We start from the raw sequence: 24,445 nt of genomic DNA, 5'->3' as shown, positions 1-24,445 counted from the left end.
CTTCTGGTGGGCCCAGAAGGCCCAAAAATCAGCATGCGTGCACCGGAGCTGAGCTCGCGTGCCCACTGATATGGCTCCTGTGGCACGCGTGTCATAGGTTTGCCATCACGGCTCTACACCGTCATTTTGAGGTTAGAAGATGATAGTCGTTTTGAGAAGAAGCCCTCCTTATATTACAATATTAGGCAACACGGAATCAACAGTAGAGACCTTCACGTCTCTAGGTGCTATGATCTCCAAGGACTTGAAATGGACACCTCACATTAGAACCGTCATTAAAAAGGCACAGCAAAGAATGTTCTTCCTGCGCCAACGGTAGAAAGCTCAGACCGCCCAAGGAGCTGCCGATACCGTTTTACAGAGGATTGATTGAGTCTGTTATTTTTATCTCCGTAATTGTCTGGTTTGGCACAGCCGCCAAACAGGAGAGGCGCGGACTTCAACAGATAGTTAGGACGGCAGAAAAAACAATGGCAACCAGCCTGCCTTCCTTCCATCGAGGATCTGTATATGGTGAAAGAGGGCTGAGAAAATATCTACAGACCCCTCACCTCCTGGACGTAAACTGTTTCAGCTTCTCCCCTCAGGATGCTGCTATAGGGCGTTGCACGCCAAAACAACCAGACATAAAGGCAGTTCTCCCTTCCTGCCATCACTCTGCTGAAGAACTGCCGTATTTTTTGGACTATAAGCTGCTCCGGACTATAAGACGCACATTAGAATTAAAGGAAGAAAACAAGAAAAAAAAAATCTGCCTCTACCTCTGCGTCCCGTTCGCTGCTGCCGCAGTCCTTTCGCTGCCGCCACAGCCCGTTTGCTATGGCCCATTCGCCGCCACCCTGGCTCATTCACCGCTGCTGCCCCGTTCGCCGCCGCCCATTCGCGGCACCTAGAACAGCTGATCAGCACCGCGCCAACATCCCTCACCCCCGCCGCAAGATTCGTTCTATACGACACACAGACATTTCCACCCTCTTTTTTTGGGGGGGGGGGGGGTGAGTGTGGAAGTGCGCCTTATAATCCGAAAAATACGGTAATTCCTGCAACACTCATCTTCTCCTCTTTCCGACTATCTTCTCCTATTGGTTTCTTATGATTTATCAATTGTTGTTTGCAACTGATGATTAATGATTGTAACTAGGATTAATGATCTATGACCTATCACCTTGTTGTTTGGATGTACACTGTACACAGCTTATTATGCACTGGAGACAAATTCCTTGTGTGTACGATTACACTTGGCCAATAAAGAATTCTATCTATCATCTATCTATCTATCTATCTATCTATCTATCTATCTATCTATCTATCTATCTATCATCTATCTATCCTTCTATAATTATCTATCTATATCTATCTATGCTTCTATCATTATCCATCTCCCTCTCTCTCCTTCTATCATTATCCCTCTCTCTTTTTCTCTCCCTCTCTCCTTCTATCATTATCCCTCTCTCTTTCTCTCTCTCTATCCTTCTATATCTATCTATCTATCTATCTATCTATCTATCTATCTATCTATCTATCCTTCTATAATTATCTATCTATATCTATCTATCTATCTATGCTTCTATCATTATCCATCTCTCTCTTTCTCTTCTTCTATCATTATCCCTCTCTCTTTCTCTCTGTATATCCTTCTATCAATATCTATCTATCTATCTATCTATCTATCTATCTATCTATCTATCTATCCTATTATTATTATCTATCTATATCTATCTATCCTTCTATTATCCATCTATCTATCTATCTATCTATCCTTCTATCATTATCTCCCTCCCTCCCTCCCTCCCTCCCTCCCTCTCTCTCTCTATTTATCTATCTATCTATTTCTTCCTTGTCCAGGCCTTTTGAGAGAGCCAAGGACATGGCTTTTTCTTCTCCACAGTTCCAAACCCTAACTAGATCCTGGTACTTTGCAATAGGATTCAAAGAAAGAAAGAAAGAAAGAAAGAAAGAAAGAAAGAAAGAAAGAAAGAAAGAAAGAAAGAAAGAAAGAAAAAACACTGTTGTCCCTTTTCCCTTTGCCCTGTCTTTTTCCAAACAGTGTGGAGGAGAAAGCGAGTGAGTGAGTGAGTGAGAGAGAGAGAGAGAGAGAGAGAGGAGTGCTCATGTATTGTTCTTTCTAAATGAAGGGCTCCATCCTGTCTCCTAAGACTTGCCAAAACCTTTGCCTTTCTCCTCCTCCTCATTCCAGGAGACAGGCTGAAGCTCCCCAAGAGAAGCCAAGCAAGGGGGACCCCCCCCATATCCCCATTCCCCTCACCCCACACCCCCAGGGCTGCCAGAAGCACCCGCTGTTGCTTTCCATCAGAGACAATTGTCTCGCCAAAGCTCCTCCACAAAGCCATTGTTATTTCTGCTGCTGACTGAGGCAATTAGATTAATTACCCGGGGAGGAATCCAAGGGTAGAAGGAAGACCTTCCCTTCACCCAAAATGGGGGGAGAGACCTCTCCCAAAAAACAGCTGCTTTGCTTGGCCTGCTGAGAAGGGCCAGAAAAGGCAGACAAAGGAAAGGACTCCGTCTCTCAGCTCATCCACCGGAAGTAACCCCAGGGCTGCAATTGGGGGGGGGGAGGAGGCCCACCCTTTGGGCTGCCCCTCTTCTGCCAAGCCTTGGTGGGTGTGGGGAGAAGGGGTGGGGAGAGTTCTGACCTCAAGCGACATTTTTAAAAATTCCCAGGAGCCCTCAGCTCTGCATCATCAGGGGTGCATCAGTTCTGCAGAGGGATTATTGAGTCCGTCATCTGCACCTCTATTATAACTGTCTGGTTTGGCTCTGCAACCCAAGACAGACACAGACTTCAGAGGATCATTAGAACTGCAGAAAAAACCATGGCTACCAACCTGCCTTCCATGGAGGACCTGTATACTGCACGAGTCAAAAAGAGGGATGGGAAAATATCTACAGACCCTTCGCATCCTGGACATAAACTGTTTCAACTCCTACCCTCAAAACGACACTATAGAGCACTGCACACCAGAACAACTAGACACAAGGACAGTTTTTCCCCCCATGCCATCACTCTGCTAAACAAATAATTCAGCAAACTATTTACTAGATCTGCACTACTATTAATCTTCTCATCGTTCCCACCACCCATCTCCTCCCACTTATGACTGTAACTTCATTGCTGGTATCCTTACGATTTATATTGATATTGTTTCCTGATTGCTTATTTGTACCCTGTGACTATCATTAAGTGTTGTACCTTATGACTCTTGATGAATGTTTCTTGTCTTTTATGCACCCTGAGATCATATGCATGAAGATAAATTCCTTGTGTGTCCAATCCCACTTGGCCAATCAAGAATTCTGGAATGCCACATCCAGTTTTGGCTACCACACTGCAATGAAGATGTTGAGACTTTGGAAAAAGTGCAGAGAAGAGCAACTAAGACGATTAAAGGCCTGGAGACTAAAACATATGAAGAATGGAACTGGACATGGCTAATCTAGAGAGAAGAACGACTAGTAAGGACAGGAGAGCAGGCTTCCAGTATTTGAGAGGCTGCCCCAAAGAAGAGGAAAGGGTCAAATTATTCTCCAAAGCACCAGAAGGCAGGACAGGAGACCATGGATGGGAACTAATCAAGGAGAGAAGCAACCTGGAATTAAGAAGAGGGGGTCATGAAAGGTCAGCAAGAAAACAACCAAGTTCAGAAAGTCTTCCTCCTTCTCTCTCCCCCCTCCTCTTCTCCACAAACTCCACTTCCATCTAGCACTGATGATGTTCCCTAGTTGGGTCATGAAATGGCTGGAAGAAAACAACCAAGTTCTGAGAGCAACAAGGACCCTATAGTCCTCCTCCTCCTCCTCCTCCTCCTCCTCCTCCTCCTCCTCCTCCTCCTCCTCCTCCTCCTCCTCCCCCCTCCCCCCTCCCCCTCCTCCTCCTCCTCTCCACAAACTCCACTTTCATCTAGCACTGATGATGTTCCCTAGTTGGGTCATGAAATGGCTGGAAGAAAACAACCAAGTTCTGAGAGCAACAAGGACCCTATAGTCCTCCTCCTCCTCCTCCTCCTCCTCCTCCTCCTCCTCCTCCTCCTCCTCCTCCTCCTCCTCCTCCTCCTCCTCCTCCTCCACCACCACCACCACCACCACCACCACCATCACCATTTAATCTTAATCTCGTTGCTTCCGGCCCGACCAGGAGCCCAGAGTGGGGAAACGCTCCGCCGGAGGAATGGAGCCGAATCTCCGTTTCCCAGGATAAGGTTGCAGGATCCAATCTGGGTCCGTTTTTGCTGGACCAGAGATCTCGTCTTCCCAGTTTTCGGAGCTCATCCTCAAGTATCGACCCAGATTGGATCCCGCTCCGCCCGATGCCCAAGCAGGTGCTGCGCTGCGCTGCCGTCTCCTTTTGGGGCATCTCCCACCGCCAGGTTGCACGGGAAGACCCCCATCTCCGCCAGCGCCTGTGTGGGGGGTGGGGGGAGCTTTCCAATATTTTTCCGCGGGGCTGAGTGGACCGGGAACCTGGCCGAAGGGGACACGCGCGCACCGGAGCCGCGTGCGAACCGGGCATGGCTGGTCTAGTAAAGAGAAGGACCAGGGGAGACAGGAGAGCATCTTCCAATATTTGAGGGGCTGCCCCAGAGAGGAGGAAGGGGGTCAAGCTATTCTCCAAAGCACCTGAAGGAATAATGGATGGAAACTGATCAAGGAGAGATTCAACCTGGAATTAAGGAGAAACTTTCCAAAAGTGAGAATAATCAACCCATGGAACAGAAGTTGCCTTCAGAAGTTGTGGGAGCTTCATCCCTGGAGGCTTTGAAGAAGAGATTGGACTGTCCTCGGTCAGAAAGGGTGTAGGGTCCCCTGCTTGGGCGGGGGGGCTGGACTAGATGACCTCTAAGGTCCCAACTCTGTTATTCTATTCTAAAACTCCCCGGGACTCGCGCGCGCCCTTCCGGGGCTCCTGCCTCTCTTCTGCTTGTCAGCCCACCCGAGAAGCGGCGTCAGGAAGTCGGGAGGGGAGGTCCTGCCCGGAGACCCCCCCCTCTTCCTCCTCAGGCTGGGCTTCCTCCGGCTGCCGAACACGCGGTGATCCCCTCTGCGCCCCCAAATCACCGGCGGGACCCTTAGCCCACCCACCCGCCCTTCCAAGACCCGGGCAGGGTCCAAACTGGAAGTTTTGAAACTCTTCCCGCACAGCCCCAGCCCCCGAGTGACTGGAGGGGGGTCTCGAAGACCCCCACCCCCCCAGAACCCCCCCCCCCAGTTCCAACCTCGGCTGTTCCCTACCGGGTCCGGCGAGCGAGGCGGTGGGCGCCAGGATGCCGATGGCCACGACGGCAGCCGCCAGCCACGCGTGCAGCAGCGGCCCCCGCCCCCGCATGCCTCCCCGCCGCCGGCAGCGCTCGCAGTGATGTGGCATCCCCGGTCCGGCCCGGCCAGGCTCCGCTTTGCGCCCGTCCTGGGGCTCTGGCCGCTGCCCCAAGGGATGCCCGCCTCTTCGGAGGTATACGGGCCGGGTCGGGTTTCAGCGGCCGCCGGGGAGGGGGAGGGGGAGGGGAGGGGAGGGGGAGGAGGCTGGGCGGGGAAGCGGCCCCTTTCCCCCCCCCCTAACCTCCCCAGGCTCTGCCGAGAGGAGCTGGCCGGGCGCCGCGTCCCTCTTCGCCCTCGCAGAAGCCTCGGCGCCCCCGCAGCCTCCGCTGAAAAGAGCAGAGCGATCTGGGCTTCTCTGGTTGAAATCAACCTCTCCCAAACGGTCCAATTCTGACCTGGACGTCGGCAGATCCCAGCTCCCTTGGACAAAGATCCAGCCCATATGATCCCAGCCCCCTTGGTTAAAGATCCCAGCTCCCTTGGTCAAGGATCCCAACTCCCTTGATCCCAGCACCTTTGGTCAAAGATCCCAGCTCCCTTGGTCAAGGATCCCACCTCCCTTGATCCCAGCTCCCTTGGTCAAGGATCCCACCTCCCTTGATCCCAGCTCCCTTTGTCAAGGATCCCAGCTCCCTTGATCCCAGCGCCCTTGGACAAAGATCCCAACTCCCTTGATCCCAGCCCCCTTGGTCAAAGATCCCAGTGCCCTTGGCCAAAGATCCCAGCTCCCTTGAACCCAACTCCCTTGGCCAAAGATCCCAGCTCCCTTGATCCCAGCTCCCTTGGCCAAAGATCCCAGCTCCCTTGATCCCAGCCGCCTTGGTCAAAGAACCCAACTCCCTTGATCCCACCCCCCTTGGTCAAAGATCCCAGCTCCCTTGAACCCAACTCCCTTGGCCAAAGATCCCAGCTCCCTTGGTCAAGGATCCCAACTCCCTTGCTCCCAGCACCCTTGGTCAAAGAACCCAACTCCCTTGATTCCAGCGCCCTTGGACAAAGATCCCAACTCCCTTGATCCCAGCCCCCTTGATCCCAACTCCCTTGATCAAAGATTCCCCCTGAAGGTTGTGCTTAATGACAGCAATAGCCTCCTGTAGCATCTGAGGAATCTGCACTGCAGCCTGGAATCTCCCTCGGATTTTAAGCTTGGACAGAAGACGTGATGGATAGCAACATCGCCCATCTTGAATGAATTCGGTTGTAGTTTCATAATGTCAACTTTTTCACGGCCATAGCGTTAGGGTTGTTTTCTTCTCCTCTCTTGATGAGGCAATTCGGCAACCGATGAAATTGATTTTTATTCCTTCCAAGTCAAAAAAGAAGGAGGGGGAGCTGATTTTAAAGGTTTGTGTCATGGCCCCGTCGGAGCCTGAGTCCGCAGAGGAGGACGAGCCGGGGCTGGGGCCTCGTTGGCTTTGGAGGAACGCGGGAAGGAGCAGGATGAGGCATCCCAGGGTCCCTCGTGTCTGGAATGGCTTGCCAGCAGGGAAGAACAGGGGGTGGGGGCAGGACGACTGAGAGAGAGGGGGAAGGGAGAGCAGGCAACGAGCAAGGACCGCCACAGGGGTGGATTCTACTTCCCTTTACTACCAGTTCGCAATGGGAGCGCACACACCCTTCTGTGCATGTGCAGTTTGTCAATTATGACATCCGGGCAGGTGGGTGGAGCCTCCCACCGCTTTTACTACCGGTTCTAAAGAATCGGACAGAACCGGGAGCAACCCACCAATGGACTGCCCCCTCCTGATCCCCGAGCACAGAGAGTGGAGAGGAGGCAGGAACGGCGCAGGCTGACCCAACAACTCGGGAGGAGAGCACCCCACCCCTCTTAATAAGGCACACCTGGGGAATGAGACTTAAAGAGACACTGTGGGGAGAGATGTGTCAAGTTTCGAGGTCGTCTCAAATAAATTGCATTTCAAACAAAGTCTTTGAAGAAAAACTCCTATTTATTAAGCACGGCATTCTAAACCCGACTACAATCGAAGCCAACACTGACTTCCAGCCCCAAAACCCTCCCTTTCCATTCCCCACTCCCCTGCACTCATTGGCCATCTTCCAAGTCACTCTACCCCTAATCTACTCCAGCTCAAAGGAATTTTCCCCCCTCCCATCCCATCTCCTAGGGGATATTATCTTCAGGGAAAATAAGTAGGTGAAAAGTCAAACGTCCCTTTCCAGACGCCTTCGCTTCTCCTTCTTATGTCAGCACTAGAGTAAATGCAGCTTGAAGTGCTGACATCATGCTTGTCAGAAACAAGCACTGAATTCATGTAGTTTTGTGTGCCATTGCCGACATTCGGAGTTCGCTGGACTTCCTGCCTTATTGCTGCCTTGTTCCTTTGCCTCATCAGACTTCTGACCTTGAAGCCATCATGCTAACAGTGTTTTGCTGGACTGCTGTGTGTGTGTGTGTGTGTGTGTGTGTGTGTGTGTGTATGTGAGAGAGAGAGAGAGAGAGAGAGAGAGAGAGAGAGAGAGAGAGAGAGGAGGGGGGGAGGGAGAGAGCTTTGCTCCAGAACTTGCCATAAACGTGGGAGCATTTGCGGGAAAGTTGGAACAATAAAGGGGAGTTCCAATGACCATTGGCACATCCCTACAGTCAGTCACGTCATCAAAATTCGGACACTTGGCAACTGACTCATATTTATGACGGTGTCCTGGGGATCAAATGGCGACCTTCCGACAAACACAGTCAGTGGGGAAATCTGATTAGCTTAGTGACCCTGTTGCTGATTTAAGAACGGCAGTGATTCAACATAAGCATTTATTTATTTTATTCATTTATTTTTTTAAATTTTTATACCGCTCCCTCTCCCGAAGGACTCGGGGCGGTGAACAGCCAAAATTAAAAAAACATACAATATAAACATTAAAATACTATAAAACAAGATTAAATTTATCTATGGCTTCCCCCAATTTAAAACCCCTTACCCATTGTTAGGTTCAGCTTGTAGCTTACTCCTAACTTGTTGGTCAGGCAATATATCTGTTTCTTTAAGAAACAACTGAGCCATGTAATCAGGGTTTGCTGAACCCTGTAATTAGGCTACAGTGCATACATAAGCAGCGCAGAGAAGCGTTCTTTGTTCCTGAGTGTTCCTGTTCCTGTTGCTTCCTGCGTCTTTCTGCTGATTGGTGTTAGACTGGATTGTTATATGGTACTGTATACCGAGAGTTACTAAAGTCTGTTTGCTTTGGTAAGGGAAGATACTTACTGGACTGATATTACTGTTTATGACCTTGGACTGTTTTACCTACACCGAGACTGCTTATTATCTTGTATATAAAGTATTTTTCTCACACGAGCTGCACGTTTATCACCTTCCCTGTGTGTTTCTGCTCTGCTCGTTGCACAAGCAACAAATACTTTTTACACACACCCTAACACCCATAAAATTCACCAATTAAAAATTTTTTAGCCGAGAAAAGTCGTAAAAGGGGGCAAAAGTCCCTTCACAAATGTCTCACTTAGCAACATAAATTTGGAGCTCAATTGTGATTTGCCTGTACGTTGTCCGAATGTATAATTTGCAACCACTACAATAACACCACTCAGCCAGTAGATGGCGGTGTTTGTAGGTTTGCTAGGTATAATCTAGGCTCTATACTCTATGGTCTTTTTGTGCAAAAGCAGAATTTCTGTTACAGTGACAGTTAAAAACAGTTAAGCAGCAAGTCCCTGGTGATAACCAAGGCGCTTTTTTGTTTTCCGGGGCTACACAAAACAGAATTTCTAACACAAATCAACATGAATCCCTGTATCACAACCTAAGACTCCAGCCAAATATTGTTGATCGGTGCACATCTTTATAAACATAATTGCTTATAAAACAAGGATAAAAACTGTTCTTCGCAGGGGCTGTTTTAAAAAAGGATGCTATTTTCCCCGATGCTGCTTCTCATCTGCACCCAGATTTGCAAATTTGCTGCTGGATTATTATTATATTATTTTATTTTTTTAGTGCATGGCAAATACATGGATTTATATTGGTTCAAATGTTAATGTTCAGTCCATCCAGTCATTCAAGGACATTGGGCTGGTGTCAGCTTTTGATGAACATTCGGACACAATGTGGTGGATATTTTGTCGAGAAGCACCAGTGGTGGGTTCCTCCCGGTTTGGCCCGGTTCTGCCGAGCCGGTAGCAGTGATGATATGATGTCACCGAACTGGTTCTGCCCTCCCGCCCCCAGCCTCTCCCGCGTTAATTCTTACCTTTTATTTGGCCCCACCCCCAATCTATTGCTGCCTCCTGAATCCCAGTTGATGGGCTAGAAGGAAAAAAAACTATTTAAACTCTTGCCGCAGGGCTTCAAAGGGCCGCCGTACAGCTGGTCAGTGGTAAAAGGCAGGCCCAATTTTTGGTGCAATGAAATCTCAGTCGCTAGCTACTACATACAAAGAAAACCTATACAAGATGTTTTATAGGTGGCATTTCTCACCTACAAGATTAGCTAAAATGAACAAAAACCTATCACCGATGTGCTGGAAATGTAAGCTAGCACCACGAACCTTCTACCATATGTGGTGGGCTTGTCCGAAAGCTAGGGATTTTTGGCATCAGACAAAACGATGGCTGGAAGAGATGTTAAATCAAAATATAGATCCAAAACCAGAACTCTTTCTATTGGGTATCACAAAGGATAAATATAATAAAGGAACAATATATTTAATGTGGCATATACTAACGGCAGGGAGACTGGTCTTCGGGCAAAATTGGAAAAGTAAGGAGAACCCTCCCCTGAAGAAGAGATAATAAATAAGATACTGACTTGCACAGAAATGGACAGCTGACTCTAGAACTCAAAGACAAGGCTGAAACAGAATATCATGAAATCTGGAACAAAACGTTATCAATGGTTGGAGAGGAGGAGGAATGTCTGGATAGAGAAATATTGATAAGCCGAGAATTGGAAAATTATTATGTTAGTGTTACGTGATAGGTAGGAATTGTATTGGTATCGAAAGTAATTTCCACAGATGAAGATATTTATGTGTCTGAATTTTGATAGAGTGTACAAAATTCATTTATCGAATATGAATTGTATTTGTTGTAAGGTATAACTTGATGGAAATGTTGGAACCAGAAAAGTCGTACTGTGTCCAATGTTTTTAACTGTATATTTAATAAAAAAAACTTTAAAAAGAAAAAAAAAAAGAAAGAAACCTCAGTCACGCCAGGCCTCCAAACATCCAGGCCAAACCCCAAATTATTTTTCAACCCTAGCAGGCCAGAAGTGGGGAGAGGTCTTAGCAAATTCCAGGGCTAACAAAGAGTAACCCAACTATGAATCAAGGGGTGATGACACTGTTCCCCCGACTCCAGATCCTTAAGACAAAAATCCCGATTCTCCTGGGTTCCCTCCCTACACCTGTGAGCGAGACCCCCTCGATAAGAAAGATCAGAGCCTTAAAAAAAAAATTGGAGCGTGTGGAAAATTGGCACCTGCTCTTCCCACCTGTCACAGGCCAAGCGTGTTAAACTCCCAACCAGCTCATCCACAGAGGACACTCCCTGAAGAAGAGGACTCACTGTCAGAAGGAACGAAAGACTGCAATGAACGAGAATTGTTCACCTAAAGGACCAACGATAGATTTCAAAGTAAGCATTATGACTCACAAACTCTTATAATGGAACTAGCTGGATACCTGTGCTCTGCTACGAAACTATGATGGGGCTTGATAAATCCTCCCTCCCTCTCTATCTATCTATCTATCTATCTATCTATCTATCTATCTATCCAACCATCCATCTATCATCTCTCTCCCCTCCCTCCTTTCCTCCCTCCCTCCATCTATATCTTTTTTTTAAAAAAAATTGATTTATATGCCGCCCTTCTCTGGAAACTCAGGGCGGCTTACAATGTGCTAAGCAATCGATCGATCAATCGATTGATCAATCAATCAATCAATCTATCCCACCTCCTTCCCACCTTCCCTCCCCCCTTCCCTCCCTCCATCTATATCTATCTATCTATCTATCTATCTATCTATCTATCTATCTATCTATCCAACCATCCATCTATCATCTCTCTCATCCCGTCCCTCCCTCCATCTCTATCCATCTCTATCCATCCATCCATCCATCCTATCTCTCTCTCCCCCCTCCCTCCTTTCCTCCCTCCCTCCATCTATATCTATCTATCTATCTATCTATCTATCTATCTATCTATCTATCTATCATCTATCTATCTATCTGTCGATCGATCAATCAATCAATCAATCAATCTATCTATCCCACCTCCTTCCCACCTTCCCTCCCTCCTTCCCTCCCTCCATCTATATCTATCTATCTATCTATCTATCTATCTATCTATCTATCTATCTATCTATCATCCATCCATCCATCATCTCTCTCATCCCGTCCCTCCCTCCATCTCTATCCATCTCCATCCATCCATCCATCCATCCTATCTCTCTCTCCCCCCTCCCTCCTTTCCTCCCTCCCTCCCTCCCTCTCTCTCTCTATCTATCCAACCATCCATCTATCATATCTCTCTCCCATTCCCTCCTTTTCTCCCTCCCTTCCTCCCTCTATATCGATCAATCTATCCCACCTCCTTCCCACCTTCCCTCCCTATCTATCTATCTATCTATCTATCATCTATCTATCTATCCATCCATCCATCCATCCATCCATCCATCCATCCATCCATCCATCATCTCTCTCCCCCCCTCCCTCCCTCCTTTCCTCTCTCCCTCCCTTTTTCTCTCTCTCTCCATCCATCCATCATCCCCATCCCTCCCCATCCCTCCCTCCATCTCTATCCATCTCCCTCCCTCTCTCTCTCTCCTTGCCCCTCCCCCCCAGGATAATTTGGACGCTGGGCGCGATGAAGACCATCTCAAACCCACTAATATAAATCGTTATCAAGAGGAGTGTATTTTTTTGTGTATTTGGGAGGCTGCGTCAAAGTTATAAATGCAAAAGGAAAGGCGAATTTAAAACCCGCTTTGGAGATTCGTGCAAATCCTGAGTGGCTGGATGAATTCTTCACACAGGGGGATTTAAGCAGAGCCCTGAGCATCTTCGGTGTTTTTCTCTGCATGAATGGGCAGGAAGGAGGGAATGGGCAAAGGGACGAATGGACTGGAGGGATGAATGGGCAGGAAGGAAGGAGGGAATGGGCAAAGGGACGAATGGAGAGGAGAGGAAGGCGCAAAGGCTTGTTGGAGAGGAAGAGGGGGCAACCTGCCCCCTCCCCAGCTCTTCAGTTCCAAACTGGGGGTGCGGAGACCCCTTCCTCCCAGACCCCACTTTTTTTTCCAGCCCAAGGAACGGGCGGCCTCTAGTCCTGGGAATCCAGGGCACTCTGCACAAGCTCAGAGGGCTCCCGCTCCGGACCTCGCGGCGGAAGAGCGAGGAGGGGCCGGGCCGGGGCCGGAGCCAGGTTGGCTCACCTGCCGCGCCCCTCCCCGCTTCCTCCTTCACCTGTCCACGAAGCAGGATTTCCTCCTCCGCCCCGGGCGAGCTGAGCCCCGCGGGCACCGCCATGGACAGCGCCGCGGCCGCCCGGTCCCTCCTCGGTCTCTGCCTGCTGCTTTGCGTGAGTCCCTGCCCAACCCGCCACCCCCCTGCCCAAGACCCCTGCCCAACAACCCCGCTTCTCCGCTGCAGCCGCGCCCAAGGAGCCAGGCGGGCTTGGCTGCAACCGCTGAACTTCGCGGGTCGCGTGTGAACGCGGATTCTCGGGCTTTGCCGGAGCCCGGGATGGACCCCAGCCCGGTGGCCAAGCTCAGATGGGACCTTGGAGGTCCTCTAGTCCATCCCCCTGCCAAGCTCAGATGGGCACCCTCTCCTTCGCCCCCTGGCTCCCCGTTGGGTCCGTTCTGTGAATTCCGACAGCAGAATCCGCGTCAAATGTAGAATGAATGATCTGGAAGGGCCCTTGGAGGTCTTCTAGTCCAGCCCTCTGCTCAAGCAGAAGAACGGATACTATTTCAGATAAGTTACTGTCCAGTCTCTTCTTAAAAACCTCCAGGGATGGAGCACCCATAACTTCTGGTGGCAAGCTGTTCCACTGGTTTGTTTTTTTTTTAAATTTGATTTATATGCCGCCCTTCTCCGGAGACTCAGGGCGGCTTACAATGCGCTAAGCAATAGCCTTCATCCTTTTGTATATTTATACAAAGTCAGCTTATTGCCCCCACAAACCAGGTCCTCAATTTACCTACCTTAGAAAGGATGGAAGGCTGAGTCAACCTTGAGCCTTGGAGAGATTCGAACCAGCAGAAATTGCAGGCAACTGGTCTTAATAACAGGGTGCTTTAGACCACTGTACTACCAAGGCTCTTTGGTGAATTGTCCTCACTGTTAGGAAGTTTCTCCTTAATCCCACCTTGCTTCTCTCCATGCTTAGTTCCCAACCGTTGCTTCTTGTCTTTGTCTTCTGGTGTTTGGAGAATAATTTGAGCCCCTCTTCTTTGTGGCAGCTCCTCAGATATTGAAACATTGCTTAACTAAAGGGCCACCGTCACTGAGCGGTTAGACAGCATTACTTGGTCTGTTGTGTGGATGTTTGGGTGGTTTAGGGGGTGGGGAATTGCGGTGGGTGGGAGCGTGTTTGGGGATTGTTATGTGTGTGGGACCTGGTCTTTGGGTGTCAAGTAAATTTCGTTGTATGTGTATACTGTGTATACACATACAATGACAATAAAGTTTATTTATTTATTTAAACCTTCTTTTCTCTACTCAATTCCTGCAACTGTTCTTCAGATGTTTTAGTCTCCTTTAATCGTCTTAGTTTCTCTTCCCTGCATTTTTTCCAAAGTCTCGTCTTTTTTGTGTGACGTGGTGACCAAAACTGGATGCAGTTATTGCAGGTGTGGCCTTACTAAGGGCTTTATAAAGTGATACTAATACTTCACGCGATTTTGATTCTATGCCTCTGTTTATACAACCGAGGATTGTATTAGCTTTTTTGGCTGCTACCGCACAGGGCTGGCTCATGTTTAAGGGATTGTCGACTAGGACTCCATGGTCCCTCCTCACAGTTACTCTTTTTGAGCCAGGTCTCGTCTAATCTGTACTTATACCGTTGATTTTCCTGCTCCTTCTCCCATTTATTAATTCTATTAATGGTTAGTATTAGTTACTAATTAACGACTTTCCAACATGACTTTCATATCTAAGGTGGGGCTAGAACTTACCGTCTCCTGGTGATTGGCCCAAAATCACCCAGCTGGCTTTCATGTCTAAGGCGGGACTAGAACTCACAATCTCCTGGTGATTGGCCCAAAGTCACCCAACTGGCTTTCATGTCTAAGGCGGGACTAGAACTCACCATCTCCTGGTGATTGGCCCAAAATCACCCAGCTGGCTTTCATGTCTAAGGCGGGACTAGAACTCACAATCTCCTGGTGATTGGCCCAAAGTCATCCAGCTGGCTTTCATGTCTAAGGCGGGACTAGAACTCACCATCTCCTGGTGATTGGCCCAAAGTCATCCAGCTGGCTTTCATGTCTAAGGCGGGACTAGAACTCACCATCTCCTGGTGATTGGCCCAAAGTCATCCAGCTGGCTTTCATGTCTAAGGCGGGACTAGAACTCACCATCTCCTGGTGATTGGCCCAAAGTCATCCAGCTGGCTTTCATGTCTAAGGCGGGACTAGAACTCACCATCTCCTGGTGATTGGCCCAAAGTCACCCAGCCGGCTTTCATGTCTAAGGCGGGACTAGAACTCACCATCTCCTGGTGATTGGCCCAAAGTCATCCAGCTGGCTTTCATGTCTAAGGCGGGACTAGAACTCACCGTCTCCTGGTGATTGGCCCAAAGTCATCCAGCTGGCTTTCATGTCTAAGGCGGGACTAGAACTCACCGTCTCCTGGTGATTGGCCCAAAGTCATCCAGCTGGCTTTCATGTCTAAGGCGGGACTAGAACTTACCGTCTCCTGGTGATTGGCCCAAAATCACCCAGCTGGCTTTCATATCTAAGGTGGGGCTAGAACTTACCGTCTTCTGGTGATTGGCCCAAAGTCACCCAGCTGGCTTTCATGTCTAAGGCGGGACTAGAACTCACAATCTCCTGGTGATTGGCCCAAAGTCACTCATCTAGCTTTCATATCTAAGGCAGGACTAGAACTCACTGTCCCCTGGTGATTGGCCCAAAGTCACCCAGCTGGCTTTCATATCTAAGGTGGGACTAGAACTCACTGTCTCCTGGTGATTTTTCTTCCTTAGAAAAGCGGGATAACATCGGGAAGGGAAACGCTGCTGACCACGCCAATAACTCCCGAGATTCAGCGCAAGACATTTTCTGAGGATTTTATTCACCTGAATGTTCGGAACAAAAAGCTGCGGAATAGCGTCGGCCTTTCGGTGGCCTATTTCTGCTCAAAACCCTGCATCGTAACTTTAGAAGCGAAAGCCTCCTTGGAGTTCAGGAATACCGTATCGGTGTACAAGAAACGATGGGAAGGGGATCGCGTCCGGAAGAATCGGACGATCAGCTTGACTTTCCCAAGTAGTATGGTCTTCAGAGACGATTACCTGATCAAACGATCGCTAAATGTAGGGTATGTGATCCTCTACACCTGGATTACTCACAAGGCGGCCCTGGTCCACCACGCCCCGCAGGCGGAAAGCTACTGGCGTGCCATTGTACGGGATTACAGTTTTTTGGATCCAGTTCCACCTTTTCAACGTCCGTTCAAGGAACATAAGATGTGCTTGACCTGGAGCACGGAACAGACGTGGAAACTCCGAGCAAACAGGATACCGCGGTGTCCCCACGAGAACGGTAGGGAAACACATGGATTTCTTCTCACTGGCAACCACGTTGTGAGTTTGCAGCTGTTGAGTACAACCAACAATCGCTCATTTAGCGATTGTTACAACAGCGCTATATGACTGTTTTTCACAACGACGACCATTGCTGCACCGGTGGCGCAGCGGTTAAAGTGCAGTATAGCAGACTACTTCTGCTGTCTGCCGGCTGCCTGCAATTTAGCAGTTCGAATCTTGCCAGGCTCAAGGTTGACTCAGCCTTCCATCCTTCCAAGGTTGGTAAAATGAGGATCCAGATTGTTGGGGGTCAAGAGGCTGACTCTGTAAACCGCTTAGAAAGGGCTGCAAAGCCCTGTGAAGTGATATTGCCCTTCCTTCCTTCCTTCCTTCCTTCCTTCCTTCCTTCCTTCCTTCCTTCCTTCCTTCCTTCCTTGATGGGTAAAATGAGGACCCAGATTGTTGGGGGCAAGAGGCTGACTCTGTAAACCGCTTAAAGAGGGCTGTAAAAGCACTGTAAAGCAGTATATAAGTCTAAGTGCTATTGCTAGTCCGTCCTTCCTTCCTTCCTTCCTTCCTTCCTTCCTTCCTTCCTTCCTTCCTTCCTTCCTTCCTTCCTTCCTTCCTCCCTCCCTCCCTCCCTCCCTCCCTTCCTTCCTTCCTTCCTTGGTGGGTAAAATGAGGACCCAGATTGTTGGGGGCAAGAGGCTGACTCTGTAAACCGCTTAGAGGGCTGTAAAAGCACTGTAAAGCAGTATATAAGTCTAAGTGCTATTGCTAGTCCTTCCTTCCTTCTTTCCTTCCTTCCTTCCTCCCTCCCTCCCTCCCACCCTTCCTTCCTTCCATGGTGGCGGAGTGGTTAGAATGCAGTATTGCAGGCTAACTCTGCCCATTGCCAGCCGTTTGATCCTGACTGGCTCAAGGCCTTCCCACCTTCTGAGGTCGGTCCAATGAGGACCCAGATTGTTGGGGGCAAGAGGCTGACTCTGTAAATGGCTTAGAGAGGGCTCTAAAGTCCTGTGAAGCGGTATATAAGTCTAAGGGCTATGGCTATTGCTATCCCTGTAGTCACATGATTTACATTCAGATGCTTGGCCACCGGTTCCTAGTTACGATGGTTGAGGTGTCCCATGATTGCCTTTTGCGACCTTCTAACCAGCGGAGTCAACGGGGATGCCCGAATCAGTGTTACTGATTTAAGAACCGTAATGATTCATTTAACAAGTGTGGCATTGTTGTTTTTTTTAAAAAAGCTGTCCAATGGGACAAAACTCACTAAACGTATTTCATAAATTCTAGGCTCAATTGTGGTCATACGTCGAGGACTCGCCGTATTGACATAGAGGTAGTCCTTGACTTACAGTGGTTCGTTTAGCAACTGTTCCAAGTTGCAGCGGCACTGAAAAAGTGTTGTTATGGATATACGGTCTGCTGAAACGAAGCAAAGTTATGGCTGACACTTGTGAGGAGACCGGGAAGCGTGGAATTGTGGAGTCCATCTGGCAAGAACAAAAAATGCGTATTCACAGGGGTGTAAAGTTTGTGACAATTCTGGGTGCTTAGAAAGCTGATAAAAGTAAGAAAGAGTTAGGCATCCTGCAGACCTCGGTTAGACTTTAGTGATAGAGATGGCCTGGAGCAAATAGAACGTGTATGAGATAACTCCTGAAGCATTCATTAGCCAAGGTTTAGGGATGGCTAGAGACCAACAGAATATTTATTTATTTATTTTATTTTATTTTATTGATTTCTATATCGCCCTACTCCCGAAGGATTCAGGGCGGTGCACAGTCAAACAATAAAATACATGCATACAAAATTTAAAAGTGGAATTAAAATCAAATTAAATAGTTTTGGCCCAGACAAATTAAAACTCCAATCAATTTAAAACCTATTTTAAAATTTGAATATATAAAATACTAAAAAATTAAAAAATTAAAAATCTTTTATAAAAGAGGGAGAAAATTAGGCCAGGCCCGCCTGGTGAAATAATAAGGTCTTTAGAGCGCGGCGGAAGGTGTGCAGATCCGGGATCCTCCGTATCTCCGGGGGGAGCTCGTTCCAGATAGTAGGTGCCCCCACAGAGAAGGCCCTCCCCCTGGGGGCTGCCAGTCGGCATTGGTTGGCCGACGGCGCCCGGAGGAGCCCCTCTCTATGGGAGCGTACTGGCCGGTGGGAGGCTATTGGTGGTAGTAGGCGGTCCCGCAAGTACCCAGGTCCTGAGCCATGGAGCGCTTTAAAGGTGGTAACCAAAACCTTGAAGCGCACCCGGAAGACCGAATAATCGTTAGATCATTACTAAAAAATTATTAGGTGATATTTCTTATATATCCCACCTCACTTCGCCTTCTGCTTTAGTGAAGAAGTATAAGGCCGTGATGGCGAACCTATGGCACACGTGCCACATGTGGCACGTGGAACCATATCTGTGGGCATGTGAGCATTGCCCTATCTCAGCTCCAGTGCGCATGCGCGTGCTGGCCACCTGATTTTCGGGCCTTCTGGGCCCACCAGAAGTCGGGAAACAGGCCTGTTTCTGGCCTCTGGATTTCCTCCGGAGGGGTGGGGAAGGCTGTTTTCGCCCTCCCCAGGCTCCTAGAAAGCTTCTGGAGCCTGGGGAGGGCAAAAAAACAGGCCTCTGTGCCATCACGTGCCAAAAGCGGGGGAGACCGTGGGGGTCCTGCACGCATATGCAGGGGGTGGTGGGCGCATTGAATTATGAATGTGGGCCCGCACACGTGTGACCCCCCTGTGCTCCCCTCCCACTTTTGGCCTGCGACGGCAAAAAGGTTAGCCATCACTGGTATAAGGCTTTCTTAATTCTATTATCCAGGGTTCCTAAGCATCTTCTGGACAGGACTCTTTTTCTTGGAGCGCTTCAATAAAAGGAGAGAAAACCTGCACCTCCTGTCTGGTGTTTTTCATTGGCCTTGGCACCGAGCTCAGACCCGAATTGGGGACCACAGTTATGTCCAGTTCTCAAAACCATCAGAGCCACAGTCAAAATTTGGGTGCTCGTCAGTTGGCATGCATTTACGATGGTTGCAGCATCCCGAGGTCACCATTTGCCGCCTTCCCAGCCGGTTTCCAAAAAAAAGCAAAGTCAATGAGGGAAGCTGGATTCGCTTAACGACTGGATGATTCCCTTAAAAACCGCAGTGTTTCATCAGAGAGCTGAGGGAGAATGTGAGCAAAAGAATTCTTGAGGGTTTTTTGTTTTTTTGTTATGTAAAACGGTCTTATTTTTTTACAGACCTGATGGACATCCTCAACTTTCCGTATGCATCCAGTGGAGAGGGGACAGGAATCGTGAAGAGGTTTCAGAAATTTAAAAACAGAGAGCTTGAAGCCATCCGGAAAGATCATACGAGTTATCCAACGTAAGCAGTTCCTAACAATAAAAGAACATTTATTCTTTTCTGAAATGTGTATAGGCTGCACGCTTATTTACCCTGTGACATTTTCGCAAAGCTACTTAGGCGGCTGGATTAAACTTTTCTCAAGATTTCAAACTTCGGTGGCAATAATGAAGCTATTTAGTTAAATGCCTATCTTTCGGAGGGCTTCTTGCAGAGGTAGAGATGGGCATGGAAGGGATGAAATCAGGGGTGGGCTTCAAAGATTTTAGCAAGGGCTTCAAAATCTTTTAGCAAAGATTTTAGCATGCCCACCCATTAATTGTCCTCACTGTGAGGAAATTCCTCCTCAATTCCAGGTTGCTTCTCTCCTTAGTTAATTTCCATCCATTGTTTCTTGTCCTGCCCTCCGGTGTTTTGGAGAACAGGTTGAGAGTAATTAACTAACCCAGTTCCTGATGGGCCTTTGAGCTGACCTACAGGGAAGAGTCTGAGGAGTTGTCCAAGGGAGACATCACCCTAAAATATCGTGGACATTGCTATCCACTACATGGCTTGTGAAGATATGTCGCCTTTTCCATCTCAACCTTACTCGTCGCTTTTTGTATCAATATATGTCCTTCAATGGAAACATCTCAATGGACCCTTTTCCATTTAGGCGAAGAGATAAAATCAACATTACACCTGCTTTGAAGTGATTGGATGTTATTCAGTTAGACAGTAAGCTGTTTCTCACCAGCCTTTTGTGTTTGTACAGCTTTACAATCTTGGCCTGGCTTTATCTGCTGTGCTACTGTGAGAGATCGTTGTGCGGCATCCTATATTTCATCGATTCGAGAGAAATGTACGGCACCCCTTCTGTATTTCTAACCAATACAGGTAAGAAGAAGAAAATTCCAGGTTGATTGAATTAACGCTGCCTTAAATCCAAAGCAAATTTAATTTAATTTTAATTTGATTTGGCATGCGACGGCAAAAAGGTTAGCCATCACTGGTATATAACAAGAATCTAGTCAACTAAGAAGTCAGCATTAAACTGGCTCTAGATATAGTAAGTTAAACAGAAATCAAGGCTTTGATAGCTTCTGGGAACGTAACGACTCCAGGCTTATTCCTCTCTTGCCTCTGCCCTCAGGCCCTGCCTATTCTTCCCCAATCTATTTAAAACGTTATATATAAAAAAGCCCAGAATCGAGTGGATGTGACTCCACTGAGCTAGAGCTGTAGAAAGATCTTGGTTACGTAGGAAAAACCTGACTAAAAGAAAAACACACATAAAGCCTACGAAAAAGTAAGAAAATAGTTATTGTACCTTTACAGGGAGGATACATGAGATGTGGGTGTGGCTTACTGATGATGGCTAACGAGCCAGAAATAGATCTATATAAGTCTCTCACTAGGCAGCATAGGGCAGCATCGGGCCTACTGGCTGCCAGAAGGAAAAAAAAAAAAAAAGCCCAGAATCGAGTGGATGTGACTCCACTGAGCTAGAGCTGTAGAAAGATCTTGGTTACGTAGGAAAAACCTAAAGAGTCACCAGGAATCCAGCTCAACTGGAAAGAGATTGTACGTATGAAGTTCGTCAGTGAGAAATCTACTTTGACCCTAAGTATCTTTATGGTTTGGGAAATCACATTTCAGGTTATCTTCACATCCAAATGCACCTTGTCAAAGGAGGGGATCTTGCAGTGAAGACCACGTTCCCCCTTCCTCTAAAGCGGTGGTTTCGACTTGATCTCTCCATTAATGGACAAGAGGTATATATATCTCTCTCTACTTCCCTCCCTCTTTCTCCATTCCTCCCTCTCTCTCTGTTTCTCTCTCCCTTCCTCCCTTTCTCTGTTTCTCTCTCCTCCCTCCCTCTCTCTCCCCCTCTTTCTCTCTGTTTCTCTCCCTCCCTCCCCTCTCTCCCTCACCCCCCTCTCTCTCCCTCCCTCTTTCTTTCTGCTTCTCTCCCTCCCGCTCTCTCTGTTTCTCTCTCTCCTTCCCTCCCCCTTTCTGTTTCTCTATCCCCCTCCATCTCTCTCCCTCCCTCTCTTTTTCTCTCTCTGTTTCTCTCCTTCCCTCCCTCTCTTTCTCCCTATTTCTCTTCCTCCCTCTCTCTCTGTTTCTCTCTCTCCTTCCCTCCCCCTCTGTTTCTCTTCCTACCTCTTTCCTTCCCTCCCTCTTCTCTTTCCCTCTCCCTCCCTCCCCCCCCTCTCTCTGTTTTTCTCCCCCCCTCTCTCTCCCTCTCTGTCTCTGTCTCTGTCTCTCTCTCTCTCTCTCACACGCACACACCCTCCGTACATTGGCTTTATACTAGCATAATCGTCTTGCCTTCCCAAAAGAATTCTGGGTATTGTAGGAGATTGAAGTACATTTTTTCTATGAGAGAGGTGAAGACACTGCAGTTGCTCTTGGTTCAGTTGTGCCATTGCAACAACTCTCTTTGGTAGTATCCTGACTTAGGTGGATACTACTGGCTTAGAGGGAGACTTCCTAAGCCTTGGAAGCTTTAATAGATATTTATTTATCCCACCAATAAATTATCAGACCATGAATCTGTGCCAGGGGTGAAATCCAGCAGGTTCTGACAGGTTCGGGAGAACCGGTAGCAGAAATTTTGAGCAGTTCGGAGAACCAGCAAATACCACCTCTGGCTGGCCCCAGAATGGGGTGGGATTGGAGATTTTGCAATATCCTTGCCCCAGGAGTGGGGAGGGAATGGGGATCTTGCAGTATCCTTCCCCTGCCACACCCACCAAGCCACGCCCACAGAACCAGTAGTAAAAAAAATTGGATTTTTACCACTGATCTGTGTCCTCGGAGGCACTGTATCGGCCCAGCTTTTACAATGTTTATAGAGAAGGTGTAAATTTGAGATGATCTCTCAAAATGTAAAGGAGGACGTCTTACCCTTACAGATAGGATTTTGAAGGTTTAATTTTTACCCATCAACTGAACACCAGCCAAACCTGGAAATTTGTATTGATTTCGCTGATTGTAACATGCACATTTTCAGAACTAATATTTAACTTTTTCTTTCAGATCGACATAGCCATTGTTGGGAAGAATATGAATATCTTTCAACGCCAACGTTTTAAGTAAGGCCAACTTCTCCTCTATTCATATAAATGCCATGGTTTATATACTTATTTATATTTTACATTTCTTTGATTATGGAGAATTATAGAGCTATTATAATGTGAATGATGTAGGACTAGTACAGGGTCAGCTATATGAACACTGAAGGGCCCTCTTTATTCACATTATTATAAGAAAGAAATGTGCTTGTTTAGAGATTACACTAAGTCAGCTAAATTCCATTCTTGGTAATATATATCTTCTGAGAGGCCTAGCTGTCAAGGATGCAAAGACATGCAAAGACATCCATATGAAACAAAAAGTTACTTATTATCCAAAGCAGCCATGAATCTACACATCAGCAGTTACAGAATTGAGGAAGGTTGTTTAGCTAAGATAATCTTATGAACTAGAAAATAATGAAAGAATTTAGTAATTAGAAAGTGTCAATTATCATGTAACAAATGTATGTTAACCATATATGGAAAACTGCTGTGCTTGCAAAATTCTTTGTCTTGAAGATGTATAAAAGCAGTTGTATCAGAGCAGATTCAAATCTGGTTCTGAAACTGTGCAATAAAACTGTCTCTGGCTGACCCAGGAATGTTGTTTGGTCCCATCATTCCATAACAATTATAGTATTGTTTCATGCCTTTGAAATAATTGTCCCCACGATAATGCTCCAGATTTATTACAGAAACTTTACATTCAATAGGAAAAATATAGTATCTAATAAAGTATTTTATTTACATTGTCATGTAAGACTCGGGGGTGCCATCTGAGTGATGATATCCACTGTTTTGGACTTGTCTCAAATCACATCTCAGATCTTAGATTAATGGAGTCAGAAGGGACCTTGTAGGTTATTTAGTCCAACCCCCCTCTACTCAAGCAGGAGACCCTACACCATTTCTGACAGAGGGCAGTCCAATCTCTTCTTGAAATCTTCCAGGGATGAAGCTCCCAGCAACTTCTGAATCACAGAATAATAACATACTAACATAGTTGGAAGGGACCTTGTAGGTCGTCTAGTCCAACCCCCTGCCCAAGAGGAAATTTTGAGTAGTTTGGAGAACCGGCAAATACCACCTCTGGCTGGCCTCAGAGTGGGGTGGGAATGGAGATTTTGCTGTATCCTTCCCCTGGAGTGGGGTGGGAATGGAAGTTTTGCAGTATTCCTTCCCCCAGGAGTGGGGTGGGAATGGAGATTTTGCAGTATCCTTCCACTGGAGTGGGGTGGGAATGGGGATTTTGCAGTATCCTTCCCCCAGGAGTGGGGAAGGAATGGGGATTTTGCCGTATCTTTCCCCCAGGAGTGGGGAAGGAATGGGGAATTTGCAGTATCCTTCCCCGGGAATGGGGTAGGAATGGAGATTTTGCAGTATCCTTCCCCCAGAAGTGGGGAAGGAATGGGGATTTTGCAATATCCTTCCCCTGGAGTGGGGAAGGAATGGGGATTTTGCAGTATCCTTCCCCTGCCCCACCCACCAAGCCACACCCACCAAGCCACACCACGCCCATCAAGCCGCACTATGCCCACCAAGCCATGCCCACCGAACTGGTAGTTTAAAAAAATTGGATTTCACCACTGGCTGCAATGCAAAATGGGATTTCTCGGTTTTACCGTTCTGTCTTTGGCTCTTTCCAGAATGGAAATCTAAAACAATGATCTGTCTTCTTTTCTAGTTTTCTGCAAGATTTCTACTACGATGACACGGACGGGTACTTGGTTTTGGGGGGGCAGTGGATACGTGCCAGGGATCAAAGGGTATTTTGGATCGGTGAAATACTACCGCCTTAACAACTTGGAGACCGAAAGGGTGAGTGCCTGAAGGATGGAGAGGCAGAGGGAGTCCGATCTCTGCTTGACAAGCGTTGTTTGTAGCTGTAGCTTCTGATAACTTGGTGGACATTATGGTTTCTTTCTTAGCAAATAAATATCCACATCTGAATACAGAAGGTTT

At 47.6% G+C, this 24,445-nt stretch overlaps 1 protein-coding gene across 1 annotated transcript in view; it reads left to right on the top strand.

Annotated features, from left to right (window-relative positions):
* The first annotated feature begins 15,792 nt into the window (after positions 1-15,792).
* SEL1L3 (SEL1L family member 3) overlaps positions 15,793-24,445 on the top strand; it is a 32,702-nt gene continuing 24,049 nt past the window's right edge. The window contains 7 exon segments of the mRNA XM_070948730.1: positions 15,793-16,078; positions 19,316-19,442; positions 20,176-20,297; positions 21,060-21,175; positions 22,446-22,501; positions 24,168-24,216; positions 24,218-24,301. Coding sequence (XP_070804831.1) covers positions 15,808-16,078; positions 19,316-19,442; positions 20,176-20,297; positions 21,060-21,175; positions 22,446-22,501; positions 24,168-24,216; positions 24,218-24,301 — 825 coding nt within the window. The 5' untranslated portion in view covers positions 15,793-15,807.

This window comes from Pituophis catenifer, unplaced genomic scaffold (genome assembly GCF_029215685.1).
Source record: "Pituophis catenifer annectens isolate HBS135680 unplaced genomic scaffold, rPitCat1.0.hap2 SCAF_8, whole genome shotgun sequence".
NCBI classification, from domain to species: Eukaryota; Metazoa; Chordata; class Lepidosauria; order Squamata; family Colubridae; genus Pituophis; species Pituophis catenifer.
Note: the sequence above shows the minus strand (reverse complement) of the source record. Positions and strands in the feature narration are given on the sequence as shown.